The 22688-nt window shown below is 38.3% G+C and overlaps 2 protein-coding genes across 2 annotated transcripts in view; one reads left to right on the forward strand and one right to left on the reverse strand.

Annotated features, from left to right (window-relative positions):
- The window catches only part of pth1r (parathyroid hormone 1 receptor), a 54572-nt gene extending 50681 nt beyond the window's left edge, over positions 1 to 3891 (reverse strand). Inside the window, exon 1 of the mRNA XM_042429889.1 lies at positions 2694 to 3891. Within this exon, the coding sequence (XP_042285823.1) occupies positions 2694 to 2762 (69 nt within the window). The 5' untranslated portion in view covers positions 2763 to 3891. The remainder of the gene's footprint in view (positions 1 to 2693) is intronic.
- A 12143-nt stretch (positions 3892 to 16034) lies between these two features.
- Positions 16035 to 22688, forward strand: myl13 (myosin, light chain 13). Its single transcript, XM_042428974.1, has 7 exons — positions 16035 to 16103; positions 19471 to 19601; positions 21221 to 21248; positions 21663 to 21812; positions 22012 to 22185; positions 22291 to 22402; positions 22504 to 22688. The coding sequence occupies exons 2-6, from the start codon at positions 19503 to 19505 to the stop codon at positions 22395 to 22397; spliced, it is 558 nt and encodes a 185-aa protein (XP_042284908.1). The 5' UTR covers positions 16035 to 16103; positions 19471 to 19502; the 3' UTR covers positions 22398 to 22402; positions 22504 to 22688.

Genomic DNA, 22688 nt, shown 5'->3' on the forward strand with positions numbered 1-22688 from the left:
GATTGAACATGTCTGAACATCAAATGAAATGTTCTTTGCAGAGAATAATATACAGAAATTATCCATCCATGTGTATTTTTACTAGCCTGAACAATTCTGTATCTGCCAGAGCATATTCAATCCCCAAACCCATCGGTTATCCCAGCAGATATCCAGATAACAGATAACAGATATCCATGACAAGACTTCCTCTTCCATGCGCCGGCTGTTGTTTACAGTCTGATTAGCAACTTGAGACGGTCCAGGCGACATTTTGGCTAATCTCTATAAACAGATATATGCATATGAATGCAGATACATTTTTAAAAAAGCGAATAAAAAGCTAAATTGTCATCAGATGATAGCCGATGGGTTCCGAGATTGCATTTTGGCCAATGCATTCCGCCTCTTGCTCTCCACACGGACTGTTTACCTGCATGCAACCAAAGCCCACTCAAACATGATTGGTCAATACTACTCAGACTACAAACAAACTACAAACGGAAATCAGAAAGCTTCCAGTACCAAAATCTTGTCCCGTTGCCTATAGATTCTGCATTCATATATGATATTTATGGCAATTAGAGCATATTTGATTGCTCATGTTATAATGTTATTTCAGTTTAGTACCACTTTGACAAATATTCTGTGCATGAAATCAAAGGTTACAAATATTCAGGTCAAAGTCTGCTCTGATTTAAATTATACTTAATCTAGAAATTCTTTCACATTGTTGTCCCAGAGGAACAAAGACCCAAACAACGTTCTGGGCTTAAATAGTCAACAACAGATATTTTCCACATTTCAAACTAGTCAAAACTGCCTTGTTCAGTGCAAAACATGACAGCCCTCAAAGTCATATTTTGTATAGAGCTGACATAACGCTTGGCTATGACAGATAGATAGAGATACAGCTCGAGTCCCTCCAGTGAGGATCCACACACATGCAAGTCATCACGGAGGAAAACACAGTCATGAGGTAAAAATTAAATGCTCATTGAGGTTCCTAGAAGCAGTGCTTCCGCTTAATAAATGTAATAACTGAGTAAGTGAGGCAGCCAGTCACACTGAACAAAGGCGCTATGAGGTAAGGCTTTGTCTGTGCCCTGTCCCTGCTACATGCTTGCTGAGGGGTTTCTGCTGAGATGTAAAACACAATGAAGAGATTCCTCGTCTGTTCTTGTATCAGCCAGTTTCCTTAAGATAAAACTGTTGGAGAACATGCACCTCACAATGTTGCACTTCACAATATTTGTTATTTATGATGCCAGGAAATCATCATTTATATTCTGAGCCTGCGGCACAGTCAGTCCTGTCGTTTGTCAACTGTATGTCTCAATTTTAAAAGCTTTGTATTCTTTCTATAAACAGAGACACAGACTTTCCACTCTTAGCTTTGGCATCCAGCGAAATCGACGTCCCTTTTGGTCGCAGTTTGGAAAAAAAATACTTTTTTGTGGAGAGGAAGACTAAGCAAACACCAAACTTAAAAACGGGTAAACACCATTCACAGACAGAGCCTTTAACGACTGAATGTTGAATCAGCTATAAATACACAGCTATGTTATAATTGTTTTCCTCTGCCATCTAAACCAATGAGCCTAGAGGTCCACTGCGGTACATTGATGGACCACATCACTGGGAAAATGCACTGTACCTCAGAGCCTGGGCGAACTGCCTGTTGAATGCACAACAGCCTCAGCCAAAACACACAGAACCAACTTGGTGCGCGGCTCTGCCTGTACAGCGTATGTGTGTGTGCAGCAGGCCCTCTGGATACAGTACAGCTATGGCAATATTTGAGAGCGCAATTATAAATCACAATGTCGGGCAAAAGTAAATCAGAATCACAGCTGTGAATCAGGGAGGGAGGATTGTTCAGGTGCTCCAGGAGTTGTGAATGAAATACTTTCTCCCATTCTGACTGCAGGAATTGCTTCAGTCAAAGCAGGCAAGAGCGCCGCAAAGCTATGTAACAATCTGTAGTAAACACAAAGCCCTGACTATAATACAAGCAAGGTTACACAAACACTGTGTTATTGTGTTGTAACTGTGAGAAGGTGCGTTTAATGGAACAAAAGTGTAATCACTAGTCACAGCAGCTTGCCATCAAGAACCGTGTCAACCTCTTCAGCCCAGTAATGAAACTGTCAATATGTGTGTCAATATATAACCTGGTCCTCTGCAATTTGAGCTCATACACGACTGGCAACACATACCAAATACAAGGAGGCGTTACATGCACATCCCAGAAGAACACTTAAAAGTATGCAGGTGAATGTGAGTACAAAGCACTGGTTTTCTTTCAGTATTTTATTCTGGATGTCAGCTTTAACATTTTTAAAAAATTGCACACCATTATCTTTCTTTAACCGTGGCCATAGGTTACCTGAGTCGTGATGTGCATGAATTGCAGCAAGCAGATATTGTAGGAATCAAAAGCTGAGAGTGAACATTTTCCAGATGTCACTAATCTAAATGTTTTTCCAATAAAAATCCAGGTGGTATTACATTTTTACAACATTTCCTAATGAAAAACAGTTACATATGAACAGCTGCAATAATAGCTGCTCTTCTGCCTGCTCTGACATGCTGATGTGCACAGAGGAGGCACCACTGGACTGGTTGGCTCCAGTTCATAATCAGTTATTACACAGAATACATAATTACATGTGTATATGTTGTTGTTGTTTTTTTTAAAGAAAATTACTTACCAGGCATAAACTGCTGAGTAGTGAGATGAGAAGAAAGTCCAGATTGTGGAGCAGCAGAGCGGATCCCATCCCTGACCTGAGGCAGCTCTACCTCCAAGAGTCCTTGCAGGGCTCAAACAGATGCTGATGATGCTCAAATGATATTACTTAATCTACTTAACTCTCTTCAAAGCGGAGCGAGTTGTATTTTTTTACTCCATCTGGCCTCTTGATGCTTATGGCCGCTTGTGAAATCATAACTCTGTAATCGCCTCGCTCTGCCCTCGATTTAATTTCCTATAATCTACTATATGCTCAGGCTCAGTCCGCTCTCTTTATTTCTCTGCATCTGTCTTTTTTCCTCTTCTGAAATTACATCCACATGTCAGAACTATTTATGTCGCTCTCGCTCTGCGGTGGGAAGTTCAAATGATTCTTTGTAGGGAAGAAACCAACGCTGTATTTTTAGGTCTTTTAAATTTCCCCTCAGACTAACTTAAACACTTCAGTATGGAGCTGTGCGCCTTATGGCTTATTCCAGTCTTCTCTTCCAAAGTGTTAGATCAGTGCTGTACAAAAATAAGCCCAAAATGTATCACTCCATCATCGGTCGCTGTTGAATTTCACAGTTTGATTCCCTCTGACTCATGTCACCATCAACGCAGAAATGTACTAGCCTACTGTACAAGCGACAGTAAACCAGCAGGCTCTCAGACAGGGTTTAATCATATCATTTAACAACAAATAACAATTTTGACAAATCTTTAACTGTATGAGGGTGAATTTACAAACTTTTCATAGATTTGACTACTTGATTTGCGTGAATCAATGCATTGCTGTGCTTCTCTTTCCTTGGTTACGCTTCTTTTTCACTAACAAGTGGGAGCACAACATGGAAATGTGTCATTTAGTGTTATGAAAAGAAATGGTGTTGAAGTAAAACACAGTAAAGCGTGGCAGTTACACCGCAACTGAATGTATGAAACTCCCAAGCGATCTCTGTTTACCAACGGTGATGTAAAAAGCTCAGAGAAAGACAGACAGACGCCAGCTTGGCTTCAAGAATCTCTACTTACTATCAAGAGAAAGCCAAATTCACCCTGACGGACAGATAAATCGCAAACGCCTGAGTGTTTCTGCGCAGAGTAAACGCAAAAGTTGAAGTTTCTCGTGTTGGGAAGCGTCTCCAGATGTGGCAGGCGGCAGGTCGTGTTCAGTAGTGAGTAGCCTATGTGGATGGAAAAGGGGGGGCGGAAAGGAGGCAGGTAGGGTGGAGCGTAAAAGCCTCTGATTGGTGCGCACTCTCTTACGTTGGAATAAACCACGACTCCGAAATGACATATTTTCTCACCCCTCAAACAAACTCTACATTCAACAGATCGCAGGGTCTTTGCCAAACCACTTTTTTCCCCTGCACTCTCTCAAAAGTTGCATCTAGTAGGATTGGATTACCGAGACATAATGCAGGAGATGTCCGTTTTTATCTCAGGCACAGTCAGCTGCTTTACTATAATTTACATTTTGAGTTTTAGGAGCATCCATTTTTCACATTTCTCTGACAGCTTTTAAACTAGTCACTATGTTTGAACACTGGGTGATTTGGCATACATTAAATGTATGAACAGTCCCAGGGCAGTAACTACAACTAGAAATTTGCATTTCCTGCAGAAAATGCGTGTGAATGCTGACAGCTGAAATAAATGGCAAAGGATTGCTGAAAATGCAGATATCTGAAATGAATTTTGCTTGAAAAAGTTGAAAGCTGAAATGCTTTGCACTGCACTGCTGAAAAAACCTGGAAGCTGAAATGTAAAACTGGCAGAACTGGAAGCTCAACTGCATTACCTAAAGAAGCTAAGGGTTGAGATACATTGCTAGAAAAGCTGGAAGTTAAACTTTAATACTGTCAAAGCCGGAAGTTGAAATAAATTGCCTGAAAAGGCGGAAAGAAGAAATGCTTGTATTAATAACACACAGATTAACTTAATTGCTAAACACTTGGGGACAGAAAAGGCATTGGCCTAAAGAGCTGAGAGTTGCAAAGCTTTGCTGAAAATGCAGAAATATGAAATGAATTGCTAGAACTGGAAGCTGAACTGCATTATCTAAGGAAGCTATGAGCTGAAATGTATTGCTAAAAAAGCTGGAAGCTAAACTGTAATATTGTCAGTTTTTCACTTCTATTGTAATAAATTATTTTATTTTAAGTAGGGAAGGTAGAAAAAAGTTGAATAAACACATACATGTCCGTAAAGAGCAGGTTTAACATTCAAATGGTGTCCGTAGCTCAAAGTATGCAGAAGTAGTAGTCGACTGAAAAACATACAAAAAAAAGAATAAATAGCAAAGCATTGCTGAAAATGCAGATATCTGAAATGAGTTACTTATTTTAAAATTCCAGCCTTGTCCATGGCCCTTTGGTGAGCTCCTATTACCATCTGGAGGCTTTTATTTTGAAAAAACAAGCCTCATCCTGAGCTTCCTGTTAGGATGCAATTACTGTCTGGGGCTTTTATTTTGAAAAAACTAGGTCCATGCCTAGTTTCCTGCTAACATACAGTGTCCGTTAGGGCCTTTTCTCTTGAAAAACAAGCCTCATCATGCATCACACTCGGCTGAAAAATTAAGCCAACGTGGAAGTGCCAAAAACTGTGGTTCCTCGAATGACCACTTGAGGCTGGCTCCAAAAGCAAGTCAATCCACATAGACCCCCATGTTAAAATGTCCAACTTTACAGAGGAAATAAACATATTTATAGCCTGGTACAAATAACTATTTTGGTCTCTCTAGCAAATTTCGCATTCATGACAACTGTACAGGGCATGACTTTTTATATAAGTCACCCATTTAAATTTTATTAAGGCTTAAAGTTATGCATAATTAAGGGTGTGGCTGCTTTGAGTGACAGGTGGGTGCCCTCACAGGCAAGCCATGGCGACAATGTTGGTTAGGTAATGCAACCATGGCATAACTCAAGATTCACAGAGTATAGGCATAGCTGTAGTCATCACTATTTCAGTGTGTTTTCAGTTCATGAAAGTTAATTGCAGGCCAGTAAATTGAAGTATGTTTTTTAACCATTTATATTCTCACCAATTTCTGTATAATTTCAGCAGATCAGTCCAACTTTGTAACAAATTTCCTAAATATCCTTTTTTTAAAAAATTGTTAGCCACCATAAATTGCGAGTTACCGACAATCAAAAATCAAGTTACAAGTTGCTCATTTTAAAAGTCCTTGCTTGCTTATTGAGGCCTGCTAATAATGTCTTCACACCACTCAACAAGTTAAGATAAGTTGATCCACAGAAGTTAGGAAGAAATTACTTGGAAATTAGGCTGCAACAACTCACTTCAATTTAGGGGTCCGCTCAATAGAAATTAGACAGAAACTACTTGGAAATTAAGCTGCAACAACTCACTTACTTACCACGAAATTTGAGGTAAATGCTGGGGTAATTTGGGAGTTATTTCATTAAAATTTCAAATAATTTACTTTCTTATTATATTTACTTACCATGAAATTCATGGTAAATTTTGAGGTAATTTCTGGGTAATTTCGGGGTAATTTCAAAAAAGTTACTTGCTAATTATCACCTAATTACCGTGAAATTCAAGGCAAATTTTGGGGTAATTTCAAAGAAATTTCAAAGAAGTTACTTACTAAATAACACCTAATTAACTTGAAATTTGCTGACCCATAAAATGAAGTGTTATCAAAAGTCCTATTGGAGATCAGTTAAATGGGCATGCAAAAGTGAATTTCAATATTAAAGCCTATTTTAAAATAAAAATGGCAAAGTTAAATGCATTTTTTCTCCTCAGTTATTTTCGTTTCCTCTGAACATATTAAAACTCAACATGAAGAAAAGTATTGAAGTGGCAACCCTTCATTTGACATAAACTGGGGTTACACATTTGATTAAAGTGACAAAAAAAACAGAAATGAAAAAAAAAATTGTTATTACACCAAATAAGGAAACATTTTCCTATTTAATGGGATATGCATGCAAATGTGTTAGTGATGTTACTTATATGTTTGGGGTCAGTTATATCCCTCCTCTGCTGCTCTTCCTGAGGTTTCTTCCATTTTTTCCCCTTTCAAAAGTTTTTATTTGTTTTTCCTTATCCAAAATGAGGGTCTAGGGTTAGAGGATATTGTATTGCTGTACAGATTGTAAAGCCTCCTGAGGCAAATTTGTGATTTGTGATACTGGGCTATACAAATCGAATTAACCTGACCTGACTTGACTATACCCGCTAACTCACTGTTAGACCTCACATGCACCTGTGCAGGGGCTCGCAACGCACACACTTATTTAGGATTTGAGAGTAGTGCCATTTAAAAGTATTGCCAACACCAATCACAGATATAGAGCATTATGCAAATTGACTGTGTTTAACTACGTTTCACAGCTGGAGACCCCAAACAGAAGTAATGTGTAATTTTCTGTAGCGGACCTCTCTTAAAATAACAAAAAGCTGCGAAGTATCAGGTTGATAAAACAAGGTTATGTAGGTTCTTTTGAGCTGCTTAAATGGCTGGGGGTGTCCAGGACCCTAAACAGAACATTAGGGTTAAATTCAGATTATCATGGGTTCTGTCTTTCTGTCATCATGGGTTCCGATTTAAAATGTGGCTATTCTGATTGTGAAGCCTTTATTGCCTGCTGCTCTGTTTCCAGCATGTCCTCTTCAACCAACTCAAGTGTGAAGCTGTCCAACAGTTTGAATACAAAACTGCCATCTCTCAAAACACAGTACAGAATCATTCACCTAGTGAATTTTGCAGGTTATGATCACAAAAGTTTGGTGGAAAATATCCCTGAAATAGCACTGTGTATAACCAGTGCAGCTCTAACAGCTGAGAGTACAATACAGATGTTCCATGTGTGCTCTCAACAGTGAATGGGCACTTAACTGTGGCAATATGAGTGAAATTTTCCACCTATTAAACGATGCAGGGCCAAAGCTATGATAGCAGAATAATTGTGTAATTTGGTAATCGCCTCCCAGACTCTTTATGCTGTAACACAGCATACATGCCGAGCAGCAAACAAAGACATACTGAAAATAGCTTTGGTGTAAAAGCTCTCACTGCTGACATGCAGTGATGGACTGTTGACGTGGACTGGGACATTTCACGTTATCTAATGGAGAGAATAGTGTTCCAGCATCAAAGTTATTCACTGCCATATGTTGCTGCCACACAGAGAGTGGAGATTTGGCACAAAAGCAGCTCCACTAAAGTGTCATTTATCCCCATGTGGTCTCTGATGTTGTTGACAGTATCATCACATAATATGACATCAAATCAAATATTAACTGGCCTGCACTCATTACATGTGCAGTTATAGTTGAGAATGCACATGTGGGGGCCTTTGACTGTATGCTCAAATACGCAAAAGAGACGAGCACTTAAATAGTGATAACAGTCAAGTTTGACTGATATACAGCAAGTTTGCAATTCTTACCATAATTAAAATAATGAGTGAATAAGCCATACCATAGGCCTAGTTTCAGTTTTGAGATGGATATGAGTGTAAACAGTACGTGCATCAGTGTTTTTATGTCAAAACTATGAAACACTGGAACACTGGTTCTGTAGTTTTCAGCAAACGCCACTTAAACAAGAGTAATAGCTAGATATAGAGTAATAGCTGCTGATGCAGTGCATTTGTGAGTGTTTATGGCAGCAGGGCAATGAATGAAAGATCGATTCAAATTACACTGTACATCATGAGCACTGCTGGATGGTGCTGTTTAGTTTTTGTGCACTTTTGCTAAGGATGTATGGACTCTGGGATTGCTGCTGATTGTGTCTCTTTTTTAGTGTGTATGTTTTCATCGTGTATGTCAAACCAACTTCCCTCTGAGATAATAATAAAGTTAATCTTAATCTAGTAAATCACCCATTGCAACAGTGTCTCATTGATGTGTTTTTAACAGATTTTGGACAAAAATGGATGTCTTTGGCACAGAGGAATAAGCTATATCAGGCTTTTGCTACACTTGCTAGCAGGATCAATTCATGGTTGGTTTTGGTCTTTACATGGAATTTGTTGGCAGTGATAAAAATAGAGAATATTACCTGATTTATAATTTAAGTAAACTCTATATGCTGAGGAAGAACATGAGATGCAATTGGAAGCTGTTGCTGTGTTGCTTTGCTCAGTAAATCAAAGACAAAAGCAAAATTGAAACATACTGTAAAGAGACGTTTTCTAACTTGCGCATGAACATGCATGTTATGAAACACATTTTGTTTGTACAGTTCTCAGAGTATTAATACATTTTCCTTTTTTCCACTTCCCTTTTTCCTTCCTTTTTTTAAAAAAACTCTATGTATTCATCTTTCCATGGTCACGGTATTACAGTAACAGTATCCTCAACCTTAATCAACCCAGGTTTCGTTTTCTATCATGAATAGGTTATTCCTGGGGTGAGAGATAATGAACAATATGAAAGCTGTCATAAACAAGCAGCCAGCAATAAGACATGTGACCATACATTTGCTCATCTGCCATGCAGAAGATTGCACCCTACTGCTTCTCCATGGGAAACTCAAAATACTGTAAGCTGCAGAAGATTAATAGGGGAGATTGTGTTCAGGACATAATATGCATAATCTCCATTCCATTTTCAATCTGGCAACATCTCTCTTATTCTCTTTCCTCTCTCTTAAAAATAAAACATAGAACAGGCTTTTCTCTCTTAAAGGTTAAATGTGCCTCACTCTTTCTTCTCTCTTAAAAATAAAACATAGAACAGGCTTTTCTCTCTTAAAGGTTAAATGTGCCTCACTGTTACTGTGTCTTCATGCCATTATGCCTGGTTATGGTACTTATCCTGGCTATGAAAATCTTCACTTTTCACCTTGCGACCCTGTCGTGCAGCTTCCAGCATCATATTCATCACTGAAGTGTGCTGCTTCTGATCCTTGACATCCATCTGGAATGATTAATATCCACCTCTGGTGAGTATCCCAAGTGCTCTGGCAAACGTCATCCGTTATTTGCACCAAAACAGACATGAGCATCTTTAGGGGTATAAGAGGTGTTCATTCACTGAGCCATTTGCAGCAGCCAAGTATATAAAATGATGGTGCAATTTTCTTTGAAGGAGCTTGGCAAGCTGCCATTGTAGTCTGAATCCCATTCAATATCAAGTCAGTTTGTAGATGCCTCTTTTCTTGATTTTATATTGGTTGTATGATGGGAGTCAGATGTCAATGTCCATGGGACCACTCGCAGGGAAGATGTGAGAAATTTTCCATCATCCAGGAAGTTGAACATGGGTTCAAAGTCCTAGATACAAGAGTCTGCAAGAAATCCATTAAATATTACACTAACCGATTTTTTAATTAATCTGTTATAGATGTCAGATATCTTCCTGAATCATTCACTGGCGTTCATTGGATGTTAACATCCGTCCAAGTTTTTTTTTTTTTTTCATTTTATTTTTGGCGCCAGATAAACAAGCCAGTATTCACACTTAACATTATTATTATCATTATTATTTTTGCTTTACATATGAACTGAAAACAATCAAACAATATACCCTGAATACCTGCTGCTACTATATGTGAGTCAATCTAGGAGTGGGGACACTGTAACTCTATATCTGTGTGACGCATTTCCCAAAAGTCTAGTGAAAACCCACATATAAATTCAAAGCACATGTATGTTTTGGACACATGATGGTTTTCATGTGGGAACATTTTTTTTGCACCATACTTATGGTTTCATGTAGCACGTATGACTTCAGATGTGAACATTTCTATTTATACTTTCAGTTTTATCTCTTCCATATGAACATTTATGTTCATGCTTCCGGCCGCATTTTCACCTCTTCACATAACCACTAACAAAGAAATTCAAAAATTTTATTTACGTGTGAATGTTAAACATTTAGAAATACAGTTCACGAGTGAAAACCGTGAATTTCGCACGACCACTAGTCAGCGACTAAAATGCACTTGGGAGTTTATAAAAGGGCTTTCTTTTCATTTTTAATCATTTCCATTTACTGTAGCCATGATTTCAAGACAACAAACATCATGCACAATACAATGGTGGAGTACCCCAGAGAAAGCTATTTCCAGTTGGAACAGGGTCAACTCATCCTTTCTGAATCAACTCTTGTGAGCTTGACAGCTCACGGTGCTCACCCACTCAGGTCTCCCAAAGGAATACCCCAGAAATAGAGTAAAGGAACAAATGTGGCCAAAGAATCTTCTTTCTTGTCACCCTGAACACACATACACATACGCACTGCTGAGGTGGATGTCTATGATTACAAGCCTCATTTTTCCACCTTGATGTTGATAGCTTCGGAGACCACCTTGATTAAACATATGGCACAGGAAGATAAGGCAGCATTAAGAAACTAATGACTTTGACTGACCTCTATACAGAACTTAGTGATCACTACAACAGCAACAGGTCTTGAATTAATACAAATACAAATACTTTTTTCTCCCACAAGCGTTTTGAAAGTCATACATTCCACATTCCAAAATGACACATTTTGTTATAAACAAGGGTCCTTGCAAAGGATGTCCAGTAAGAACCCTACTCAAGATTCACATCACAAATTATTCCGAAATTCAGGATTACAATTAAAACACAAATACACGTAAATGAAAAAACACGCGCAAACAAGCCAACAAACACAACCAAAACAACACCAAACTTCTTCTTATTTGAAGTACAGAAGGGTGCTGTCATGTTTCACAGTCAACAATGTCTAACAGTGTCAACAGATTCCTTTGTAACCAAAGTCTTTTGCAATGAGACAGTGGTAGAAAAACAAACAAACAATTGTGCTGGCATTGTGTGTGTTACTAATGTCAAAGTCCAGAAAGTAGAGTACGAGTTTGCGAACATGCAGAATCTAACAGAATGCTAGTTGACAAAATAGATTCTGTGTAGCTGTTCTGGAGCTTTCAGCTGTATCACACAATCTTCCTCTGCTAATGGTGTTTGCCATCTGTCATCGTGAAATTGCAGCTGTTCAAATTCACATTTTTCTCAGCACTTTAAGAACTTCTCAGCCATGTTTGCTCGAAGGTTGAGACTGAAAGTTCGCTCATGATCTAATAGCTGTTGTTGAGTTTTCAAGCAGCATAAAAATAACATCTAGTTTTCCATGAAAAACAAGCAAACTCTGACACTGCTGAGGAAGAGTAGCTCCAAAAGCTACTAAATGGAGAGTGTGTTGTCAATTGCTGTTTCGAAAGACCAAGAATAAACTTTCAGTCTCAATAACAGAATTCTGTTTTCAGTTATATTTTGCTGTTTTGTCATTTGATCACTGCCTGACATAGAAACAGAAAAAAACAAAAAATAAAAACGAATGAAAACAACATTAGTCATTATTTAACAAAATGTTCTAACAGTTTTTGTACAATGAAATTATATATTGAAAATAGAAATATGTGTTGTGATTTAGGCAACTGGATAAAGCAACTGAAATTGTTCAGGTGAGTCCAACTGACCCATCCAGGTAGATCAGAAGTATTTAGAACAGTTACAGTATATCGGACATAATTATCAGTAAACCAAACTAATCTAAAAAAATCAGCTTGAAATTATGTATGTAGAATGTGGAATAAACTATTTGTTTTTATGTGAGTCTTTTTCTATTACATGACACATAGATTCGGGTCAGACACTATCTGCTCAGTCGTCACCATCAATGTATTGACATTTCAAGTTTTAGGAAATGCTTCCTGTCACTTATAAATCACCACCAGAATCATTAAATTTCACAGCCAAATATAGTGTAAACACTGGATTCCTCACAGTTCAAATTTGCTCTTCTTTCCTGAACACAGAGATCTGGCTGCTGAATGAACAGGATGCAGACAGAGCAGAGAATAGGCCATTTAACTGATCAATAACAAACAGCAGCGCTGGGGTTGAAGGAGTGAAGAGCAGCTGCGACACAGAAGGTTGTTTGTAAGTTTAATGCTGTTGCTGCACTCTGCAGACAGATCACAACCCAGAATAAAATTTTAAAATAAACGACCACTTGTCACAGTGGCTTGGCGGTTAGCACTGTCGCCTCGCAGCAAGGACGTTCTGGTGTTGTTCACTTTGCTGCAGAAAGGCTGCCTATTGCTCTGCTGTGTCAAATCAGAGAATGAATTTACCCATGACAATCAATACACATAAGGTACCCCTAGTAAATATCTCTTGCTTTTCATTGTCTAAAGAAAGAGCTGTACAGTCCTGACGGGGTAAGGAGATGCTGGCAGATGGGTTTTTAATCGAATGTGTCATCCACCTAATGTGAGCATACATTATAAACAAGGTTATCTTGAAAATGATAGAGTGATTCAGTGATGCCGCTCAGCAGTGCTCAGCATCCAAATGTCTAAATTACCCCCTTGTTTCTGTTTGTAAACTCATGCTCACTGAGGTAAAAACATCCAGAATGAAAGTAGGGGGAGAAGGTGAAATGAAGCAATTAAAGGAGGACAAATCAATTAAACTGGGAGTTTAAGTATGCCACTACTAGAAGGTTCAAACTGATGAATGATAGGCTACCCTGTGACCAAAGGAGGGCACTGTGGCTCAGCTGATGGCTCAGCTTGCTGGTATGTGACAACACAGATGACGACAACTTATAATTTAGGCTTCCAGACTGACATCCTGCCCCTGAATAAATGATAGCCTACAACTTCCAAATTACTTTTCAGATTGTAATCTTTGATGCATGAACTTTTCATTTGTGAACACTAAGGATGCATCTTCAATAAAAGTTAGAGGTGTTTAACTGATTGTGAAAAAATGGAACCAGGAATAGTTAAATTAGTTTATTTGTATGTTGTGTCCTGACAACGCACACTCACGCTCACTCACGCACACTCACGCTCACTCACGCACACACACACACACACACACACACACACACACACAAACAGGAAAACATTATTTATTAAGGCGAAAATGTTTTATATACGGAAATCCTGCTGTGTCCCCCAAAAACAGTGTTTATATTATCGTTACTAAATAAGAACTTCTGCCAAACAACATAGCAACAGAGTCTATGTTGGAGTGAAGCCTGCACAGACTGGCAGCGTCACCACTTCTGCACACTAAACTGGATGCCGCATTTGGTCCGAGTTGGACAGGGGACAGTTTAATTACATGCTCACGCACTTCACTGACGGCCTTGTGGATTTGATAATGAACACGTCACACCTACCGGGAATCCGGCTGGTGTATTAACAACCTTATTAGTATTAGCGTTGGCATGGACACACTATATCCTGAGTGCTGGTAAATGATCGCAGTGGAGCAGTGTCGCCACAGCTCCACAGAGAGGTAATACAAAGCCCTAAGGGAGTTTCTGTCTGTTAATGCAGTTGCAGAGTGCTGAATACACTTGATACTGCAGTTTAAGGCAATCTAAATGTAAATAAAAGGGCTCCCCGGCCACAAAAGAAACAAATCACAAGATTGGAATCTGCTATCACTTCCAACATTATTGGCAGGTCCTTCAAGTACAGAATCAGATTTATGCGCTAAGTAGCAAGTACAACGAATTGAATGTAGTCAAGAAGACAAAAGAAAGTGCAATAAACATGAACATTAAACATAACCACAAACACAAACTTAACTGAGTAAGAAAGAGATGGACAGTAAATTACAAACATTCTGTTGTAGTGTGGGTGGACTTCGTGCGTGCATATTGACATAATAAAACTATGTGTGTGTGCCAAGAAGCAGAATATAAATAACAGTATAAATACCAATGTAAAATTACAGTGTAAATAAACTATGGCTGTGTATTAACAGGATATATTTGTACAGTTAATTTAAAAAAATAAACAACAATGAAATGAATGAATGTTCTCTGGTGCAGTTGATTTAGAGCAGAACTGTTTGCAAACAGCAGGAATCAGGGTTATATATTTTGAATAGTGATCAGATGTGAAAAACACAAAAGGCTAAAAGGTGGAAGTTTAAATCTATAACTCTTTAATCTTATATGTGAACGTACCTCAAGTCAAATATTAGTAATGGGACATTTTTTTGAATGTAAAAACTATCTAATTTATTACATTTTTAAACAGTATTCAATTGGTGGATACAAATGTATCTAGATCGATTACATCATAACCATGTTTACGTCTATAAATTCATATAGTGTGACAGTTCAAAACAATAATTATTTTTTTCTATTAAATAAATGATAATTAAATAATGATAATAAAATAATTAAACAAAGAGACAAATATGTGCATGTACACATATACATAGATGCATTTATACAAACATATACAGGAATACTGAACACATTCATACACATACATATACTGTATATACTGTACAACAATACTAAGACCCAGGTAAATTCCTTTAAGAGAATAAAGACTGAATAAATTCAAGTCCTTAGTTTGCTTTTTTAACAACACATTGTTGAAGCAAGTCTGACATGCATAATGATATCTCACCTGACTTTGAAAACGCTCTGGGCACATTGAGGAGATTGGCGCCTTGTGACCTGAGAGATCCGTTGGGTTTGCACACTGAGAGCATGCCTGATACTGTATACACTGTGGAGCCAGGCCATTAAGAGCTTTGTTTACCAAGAGGAGAATTTGAAAATTGTATTCTGAAAGAAACCAATGTGGGACTGGAATGATTTGGTCTGATTTTTTTTTGTCCTAGTTAGTTGATTGATCCACTTGATCAGTTCTAATGAATTAAATTGAGGCTATAGGATTAATTTAGGAGCGAGGAGCAAAATACATATGAGATCATATAATGTGTCTTCAAGTGTCTTCAATTAAAGATTCATCTTATTTTACAAGCAAACAACCCTAAAACCTACACTTAGCCTACATGAAATTGCACATGCTCAAAAAGATGTAGTAATAAACAATGATTTTCATATGATTAATACAAATAAGAGAGTTGAATCAAAGTTCATATTCAAAATTGTGATTTGTTGAAACAATTGTCTGAATTATTTAACTTTCCTGTCGTAACGTTTCCTCTCAGGGGAGCTACTGCAGCTGATTTCAGAGCATTACTCCTTTTCATCATCCACCTCCTCCTTCAGAAAATAGGGTTCTCTGTATCTTCCTTAACTGGGTTTCACACTTGACGCATGAAGCAGGGTGAGATATATTGCCTCAAAATTGAACTGCACAGCAGTGACACTTTGGACAGTTGATTAATGGTTTGAAATTGTGGTTTTGTGTCTTTCAGCCACAAGATTCCCTCTTGATAAATAACAGCATTGCTGTAGTGCCACATCTGAATTGCTCTACCACTTTTTGGGGGTAATTATATAACAGCCCTGCTTTTATCCAGGCTTTTAAACCACCATACTGCAAAGGCCACAGCTGCACTGAAGGTCATCTGATGGGTCCAAGTAACAATTGGCATTGTGAACAGATTGGAGGCTTTCCAAGGTACATACCAGCCAGACAACAGGCTAACTCCAAAATAGCAAACTGCACAGGTCCTAGATGTTTTAGGAGCTTGACTCGATGTGGTTGGTCATGTTGTGAATTGTTGCTACAGCCTGTCAATGGCAATCACCTGGTTGGATATGAAGGGCGGTTAGCAGTGTGCTATGCAGGGCTGGATCCATTTATACTCGGACTGACATACAGTACACAGTTTCCGTCTGCATCTCACTGTAGGTTAGCTTTAGCCAGACTGTGACAACTTCAGTCATGTGCTATTTGGAAATAATGAGGAACAAACTGCAGCCATGACTTATTATTTCTACAGTACTCAGTAATTTTGTGATCATTTTATGCTCCGATGTCCCATTGCTCCCACGGCAGCTCAGGCCACAGAGAGAGAGAAAGAGAAGCAGAATGAGGCTAATTATTTTTCTGTGTGTGTCTTTCTTGTAATTGTGTTTAAAGGATGAGATTCTCTTGATCTGACATTATGTTTTGGTGTCTTCTCATGCATGAGTGAACAATATCAATTTGCTCTGATATGTCAAAAAGTCTACAACAGTCTTAAAACAATCCATGCAATTCCTTTCTACAAATTGTTACTGACAGGTCATGCCAATGTGAGCTGCCATCTTGGTCTGAACCCAATATTGTCTGTGACATCACCCCATGAATGTTGATTAAATCCTCCAGTTACTTCATTATGATTTGTGTTTGATTGACATTGTTAGATTTTTTTTAATCATGCATGACAACTGAATTATCATCACCACGGTGAAATTACCCAGTTCAGGCTCCCTGAACTGGGTAATTTTGGTTTTTCCAACCTGTCATTGCAGAGCAAAGATGATATCTGGGCTCATTCAGTACTCATATTGACTTAAAAGTCTTTGCTTTTCATTATGGACAGGAAATCTAAAAACCCATTCATTTCCTCTTCAAAACCGGGCTTTAAGGGCAAAGACATAAGAGGAATGTATGTGGTACAGCATTGCAAGCCCAACAAATGATGATAAAGGCCACGCCTCCAGACCACATGTGTGCCAGAACATTTCCTGACAATGAATTTGCCATAACTCACCATTTGCTACTATTGACTTGATTGGTTGCCACATTTGTCACATGAGATAAGCGGGGAGCCGGGGCTTTAAATACAAGCTGAGAGAACAGCTGTTGAGTATTTTTCAGAGCAAAGACAAAGGGATGTAATGATGTCTGTGTGGTTATAAATTATCAAGCTATAGAGTGAAGAAAAATAAATAATTTATTGGGTACATTGATTCAAAATGAAAAATACAAAAAAACTATATATTTATTGGCAAGAATGTTTTTTTTATTGCTGTATTGTTAATGGATTGTTCTGAGTCAGACAAGCCTTTGAAGGTGCATGAGAAACTGTTTCTTTTTTTTCATTTTGTTTATTTATGGTCAGGTCATACTTCATCCTCCATATGTCAAGAGATAAAAAATAAATATAGATCACAACACCTGCACACACATGTCCTTTTTAATCCATACCTACTCCCCATCGCCCCAAAATAAAAATAACCACAGTCGTACAAACTGAATAATATAAAAACCATTTTTAGTCTTGCAGGATTGTAGGCTGTCAGCTAAATGACTCAGCCCTCATGATAATGATGATTATGATTATTATTTATGACCTCAGTCTTACCTGCTGCCATGAGAAAAACTATTTGAATAAGCTGTCTTGTAACATGAGGAAAAGTTCATTCTTCAAGCATACCATCATTGGTAAAACTTTAAATCAAAGCTTTCTTTCTTGATAACATAAATGAAGTACATTTACATTTATTGCTAAATAGTTAAATTGATTTACTGCTTCAACCTTTGTGAGCACTTATTATGAACTTTCTTTGAATAATATCCACATTGTGAGTTCAAATTCAAGTTTATTTGTAGAACACAATCTCATATTCAAACATCTAAAAAAAGCTTCTACACTGCGAGAAAACAAAAAAAAGTTAAGTGACACAGATAGACAGACAAGACACTAAAAAAGCTTCAAAAAAGCTAAACTAAACTAAAGTATCTTGAGTTTTAAAAAGAAGAAAGCATAAACACCATTACCTCTATTGTCTTGTGATTTGAGAAATCGGCTGGGTTGATAGACTGGTGGCATATCAGTGTGTATGTTACTGTGTGGTTACAGTTCTACAGTGTGGGTGCAGTGTAACAAATGCTATTGGAAAGAAAATAATATTAAGATTAACATCTTAAGCAGCAATTGTGAAATCTGAAATCAAAGAAATTAATCCTCTAATAAGAATCTGAGTGAAAGTGAATCTGATGAAGCAACATGCCAGACACGTAGTTCGCCCCTTTTTATTTTGAATGTAATCTGTTAATAAAAAGTGTCAATCCTAGCATCCTGGTGTGCGCTGGAATATTGATGGCACCCAGGAGAGAAGCACTGCTGTGCACGGGGTCCCTTCAGTTTTTTTACTCTAATAAGAATGTCGAGCATGATCTTTGGAGGCTGTACCACTCTAAATTAATCTGCAAATTAATTGAATGTTTGCTCGAGTTATTTACACTCACATGGTTTTTATTTCACCTCAGTGCTCACACTAAAACATCACCCTGGCTGCCACTCTGTCTACAAAGGCTGTCTCCATCCAAGTGTGAATGGCAGCTTCACAAAGTGGCACTCAGTGTCATTCCACATTACTTTCCTGACTTCTATGTTCTTGACACTTGGCTTTAAGAGGGGCTTGTTCACATATAACTGTACTCGAAAGTCAGGGATCAGACAGACACAACATCCTATTTTAGGGTGGACTGGAGTTTAATGCTCAGCAAAGCCCCCTGATCAGAACAGATAAACGGTCACCATGAAGTCCTGGCACATCATGTGCACAGTGAAGCTTTCTCACAAGTCACAATTTGAATGATAATCAAGGATAATTGCTGGGAATTGCAGTTCATCATACAACATTGTGACATTGTAATTTAAACAACTTCACCCGCTCTTGTCCAGCAATCATCATTTTCCTCATCCCCTCCTCACTAATAACCGCCACACTTCACCAAACAAGGTCAACAGTCCAAGATAAGGGAGGTTAGACGAGGTCTAACTTTGTGTTGATGGAAATAGCTTGATTAACAGACGGTTCCAGGCTCAGCTAATATAATTTTCCATCATCCATATTCTGATGACATGCACAACAACCTTCGTCTTAAATAGAAGCACAAAGGCATATCCTTTTATAGTCCTCCTCCTATTGTGGGCAATGTGTTGGGGCAGGGAGGGGGAGGAGATGACACCTGTGGACAGTGAATAAAGGGACCCGGCCTCTAATGGGTTGCCTCCATCCATTCTAACTGGATCCCTCTGCTTCGTCAGTCCTCCCCTTTGTCTCCTGAGAGCTTCTTGCAATGGCCCCTAAGAAGAAGGAAGAGCCCCCACCTCCTCCACCCAAACCTCCAGAGCCTGAGCGCCCTAAGACCCCACCGTTTGACCCTGCAACAGTCACGGTAAAACAAAACATAAACCGCAACATTTGGCAATGCATAGACTGAAAATGATCTGCAGTTTGTTTTTAGATTTAAGATTAGAGTGTTTTAATCTTTGACATCAGTCACACTAGAAATTAAAATTGAAATTCAGAGATTTCTTCTACAGCATTTTTATGCATTTTACAATTAGAGTATCACTAATAAGGATGAAAAGGAAATTTCATAGAAATTGTTCCATGGTTACGAGCCAAGCATGTCTCTAAAGAACATCAGAGACACCGTGTGACATAAACCTGGCAGTGCATGCAAAACTGGACTGTGCAGCCATTTGGATGATTCTAGTTATATTGGCAATACAATATGTATTATAGCTATTTTACAGCTTTACAGAATATTTATTAAACTTTAAACATGCACAGCAAATTACACCAGACAGTTGAACAAACTGTTACAAGTTTCTGTTAAGTTCAAACTGGCTGATACCACACATCATGGAAACATTGTCTTCTGCTGACTTGGCCCCTTCTCAATGGATAAATGTTTTCCTGGTTAAGCGAGCCACCATGTTACAATGAAAGCCACAGAATATGATTTTCATTATGTCTGTGAATAGCAGACCACCCGCATCATTCCTCCGAGGGCAAAAGGGCGGAAAAACCAGCAGGAAGAAAAATATAGATAATTATATCCGTCGCCATCCATCTTTAAACATGCTTAGATAAGTGTTTGGATAATATTTTTACTAAGCCTCACGGAGGGGCTGGGTTTTGTAGATATCCAGACATCAGACAGAAACTGAGGGCTCTATCTGATGGCAGTCCAACATATACATGGAGTATAAATAGTCAACATTTGTCATGAGCGTTTAGAATAACGGTTAATTTTTAGACTTAGAATGACAGATTAAACTAGAGTGCAATGCAGATTTTAAATGTGAATTGTCATGCAGATACAGTAGCAGGTTCAGCATTTATGTCTCTTTCGGCTACAGTTGATTTTACCCTAAATTCTGAAAAATATCTACAAAACTTCATATCTCTTTGGTATTTACTTATAATAATTTGGTTGTTCATGTAAATCCTTTTTCTTGCTTCAAAGCATTTACAAAAACTGAAACATATTTCTCAATAGTGTCCCCTTTAAAGTTTTGAACCATTGGTTTCACTCAACAAGTGGTTAATGAATTCAATGCATCTCATTCTAATCTAAATATAAATGTGCAGCACTTTTCTTTTTCAAATATTCAACATACCATAATCATTACATAGTGAATTCCTAACCTTGTTGAAGAAACACATCCTGGTGGTATTTACAGTATAGCGCCAAAGATTCTTTGCGAAATATTGCATCTAAAAATAAACGCAAATGAAGCTAACAGTAGCTGACAGTTTACATACTGTAAGAAGAGGGTGTTAGACCCAAGGTCACTGATTAACAATGCTCTACAAACAGAACAGATGCAGACTGTAACTCGATCTGTTGGAATGACATGATGAAAGTGGAGGCACTGTCAGGGGTCATGGCGAGCAGTTTGTTCTCCTCTTTTTTTTGCTCTCCATTCACTCGTTTTTGTAGCTGTACTCATTCTTGAGTGATTGGCAGCTTCTAATCTCCTTGTTTGCTTTGTCTCTTTTCAGCTGGAATTCACACCCGAGCAAATTGAGGGTAAGTTTGAAGTTGTTGTTACAATTGTCATTTGTGTTGCAGAGACTGTCAGCTATTTATAGAGGGAATGAGTGGTTTATGTTATCATGATCTCTATTAATATGTGAGAAATGTTCAGCAACAGCTGATGACACAGTGGCCCAGGGTTACGCTATTATTCAGAAATAAACACATCCACCTAAATTGATCCCTTTGAAAGGAGATAAAGGCTCATGTGAATCAAAGTAGAGCCAAACACGTTAGGGTGTGACCCTCTCTGTCTTTGTCTTTAGCCAAGGACCCTTTTAACCGAGGCAGGCCATCATTACTTTTCAGCATCATCAAGGCCTTTCCTCAAAGATTCTGCATGTGCTTTTCATCACAAAGAAATGAGTAGAATTTAAAAGGAATTAACTGGTGTTTTTGTGATCACAGACTTCAAAGATGCTTTCCAGCTGTTCGACAGGACACCAACCAATGAGATGAAAATCACTTACGCCCAATGTGGTGACCTGATTAGAGCTTTGGGACAGAATCCTACCAACGCAGAGATCATGTTTGTGCTTGGAAAGCCCAAGGCTGAAGGTGGGTAGTACGCTGAGTGATTCCCCTGAAGTCAATGCATGCTGTCAGATTGGTGTTAGTAGTCTGCGTTGAATCTGGTTCAAAGGCAGAATACAAGGAAAGGTTCAAATAAGGTTCAACTGGTCAAACCAGTCTAGTGTTTTTTCTTTTTCTTTTGGTAAAAGCAGGATTCATGTTATATTGTCATTATCTTCAACAGAAATGCAGTCTAAGATGCTCGACTTTGATCAGTTTCTGCCCATACACCAACACATCTGCAAGGCTAAGGATCGTGGAACATTTGAGGACTTTGTGGAAGGTCTGAGGGTGTTTGACAAAGAGGGCAACGGCACAGTTATGGGTGCTGAGCTCAGACACGTCCTGGCAACACTGGGTGAGATGAACAGTCGTAATGCAATCTGATTTCATAAACAATCTGTCATAATAAGGATAAGTATGGAGGTGACACTTATCTTGGTTTTTTCCTTGTGGGCCACAGGTGAGAAGATGCGGGAGGATGAGGTGGAGCAGCTGATGCAAAACCAAGAGGACGCTAATGGATGCATAAATTACGAAGCTTTTGTAAAATACATTATGGCATCTTAAAAAGGGTACATGTCTATTTCAACCTCATTGTCATTCTGATGCTATGTTAATCTGCATTATGAAATCAATATGAGTGAGTAATGAGTTGCTTTTTCTCCATCACTAGAAAAAGAAGACCCTGAATTTTTGATGGCAGAGGATCTTTATGTTTCTGTAAATCCCATCTTGTATATTTCTCATTTCTATGTGTCTCAGATGGGTCAATAACTCAGCAATATTTCATCTTGTTTTTCTGAGACCCCTCGTGTTGCTGCTGTGTACACATTGCACATTGCCCGTGTTCATATTGTA

The sequence above is a fragment of the Thunnus maccoyii genome, chromosome 12 (assembly GCF_910596095.1).
Source record: "Thunnus maccoyii chromosome 12, fThuMac1.1, whole genome shotgun sequence".
Taxonomy (NCBI): domain Eukaryota; kingdom Metazoa; phylum Chordata; class Actinopteri; order Scombriformes; family Scombridae; genus Thunnus; species Thunnus maccoyii.

Bases quoted from the DNA above. Each gene is read 5' to 3' on its own strand.
- myl13 (XM_042428974.1), top strand. From the start codon at position 19,503: ATGGCCCCTAAGAAGAAGGAAGAGCCCCCACCTCCTCCACCCAAACCT. The intron at 19,602-21,220 runs GTAAAACAAAAC...GTCTCTTTTCAG, and splicing joins TTGACCCTGCAACAGTCACG to CTGGAATTCACACCCGAGCA. The intron at 21,249-21,662 runs GTAAGTTTGAAG...TTGTGATCACAG, and splicing joins CACACCCGAGCAAATTGAGG to ACTTCAAAGATGCTTTCCAG.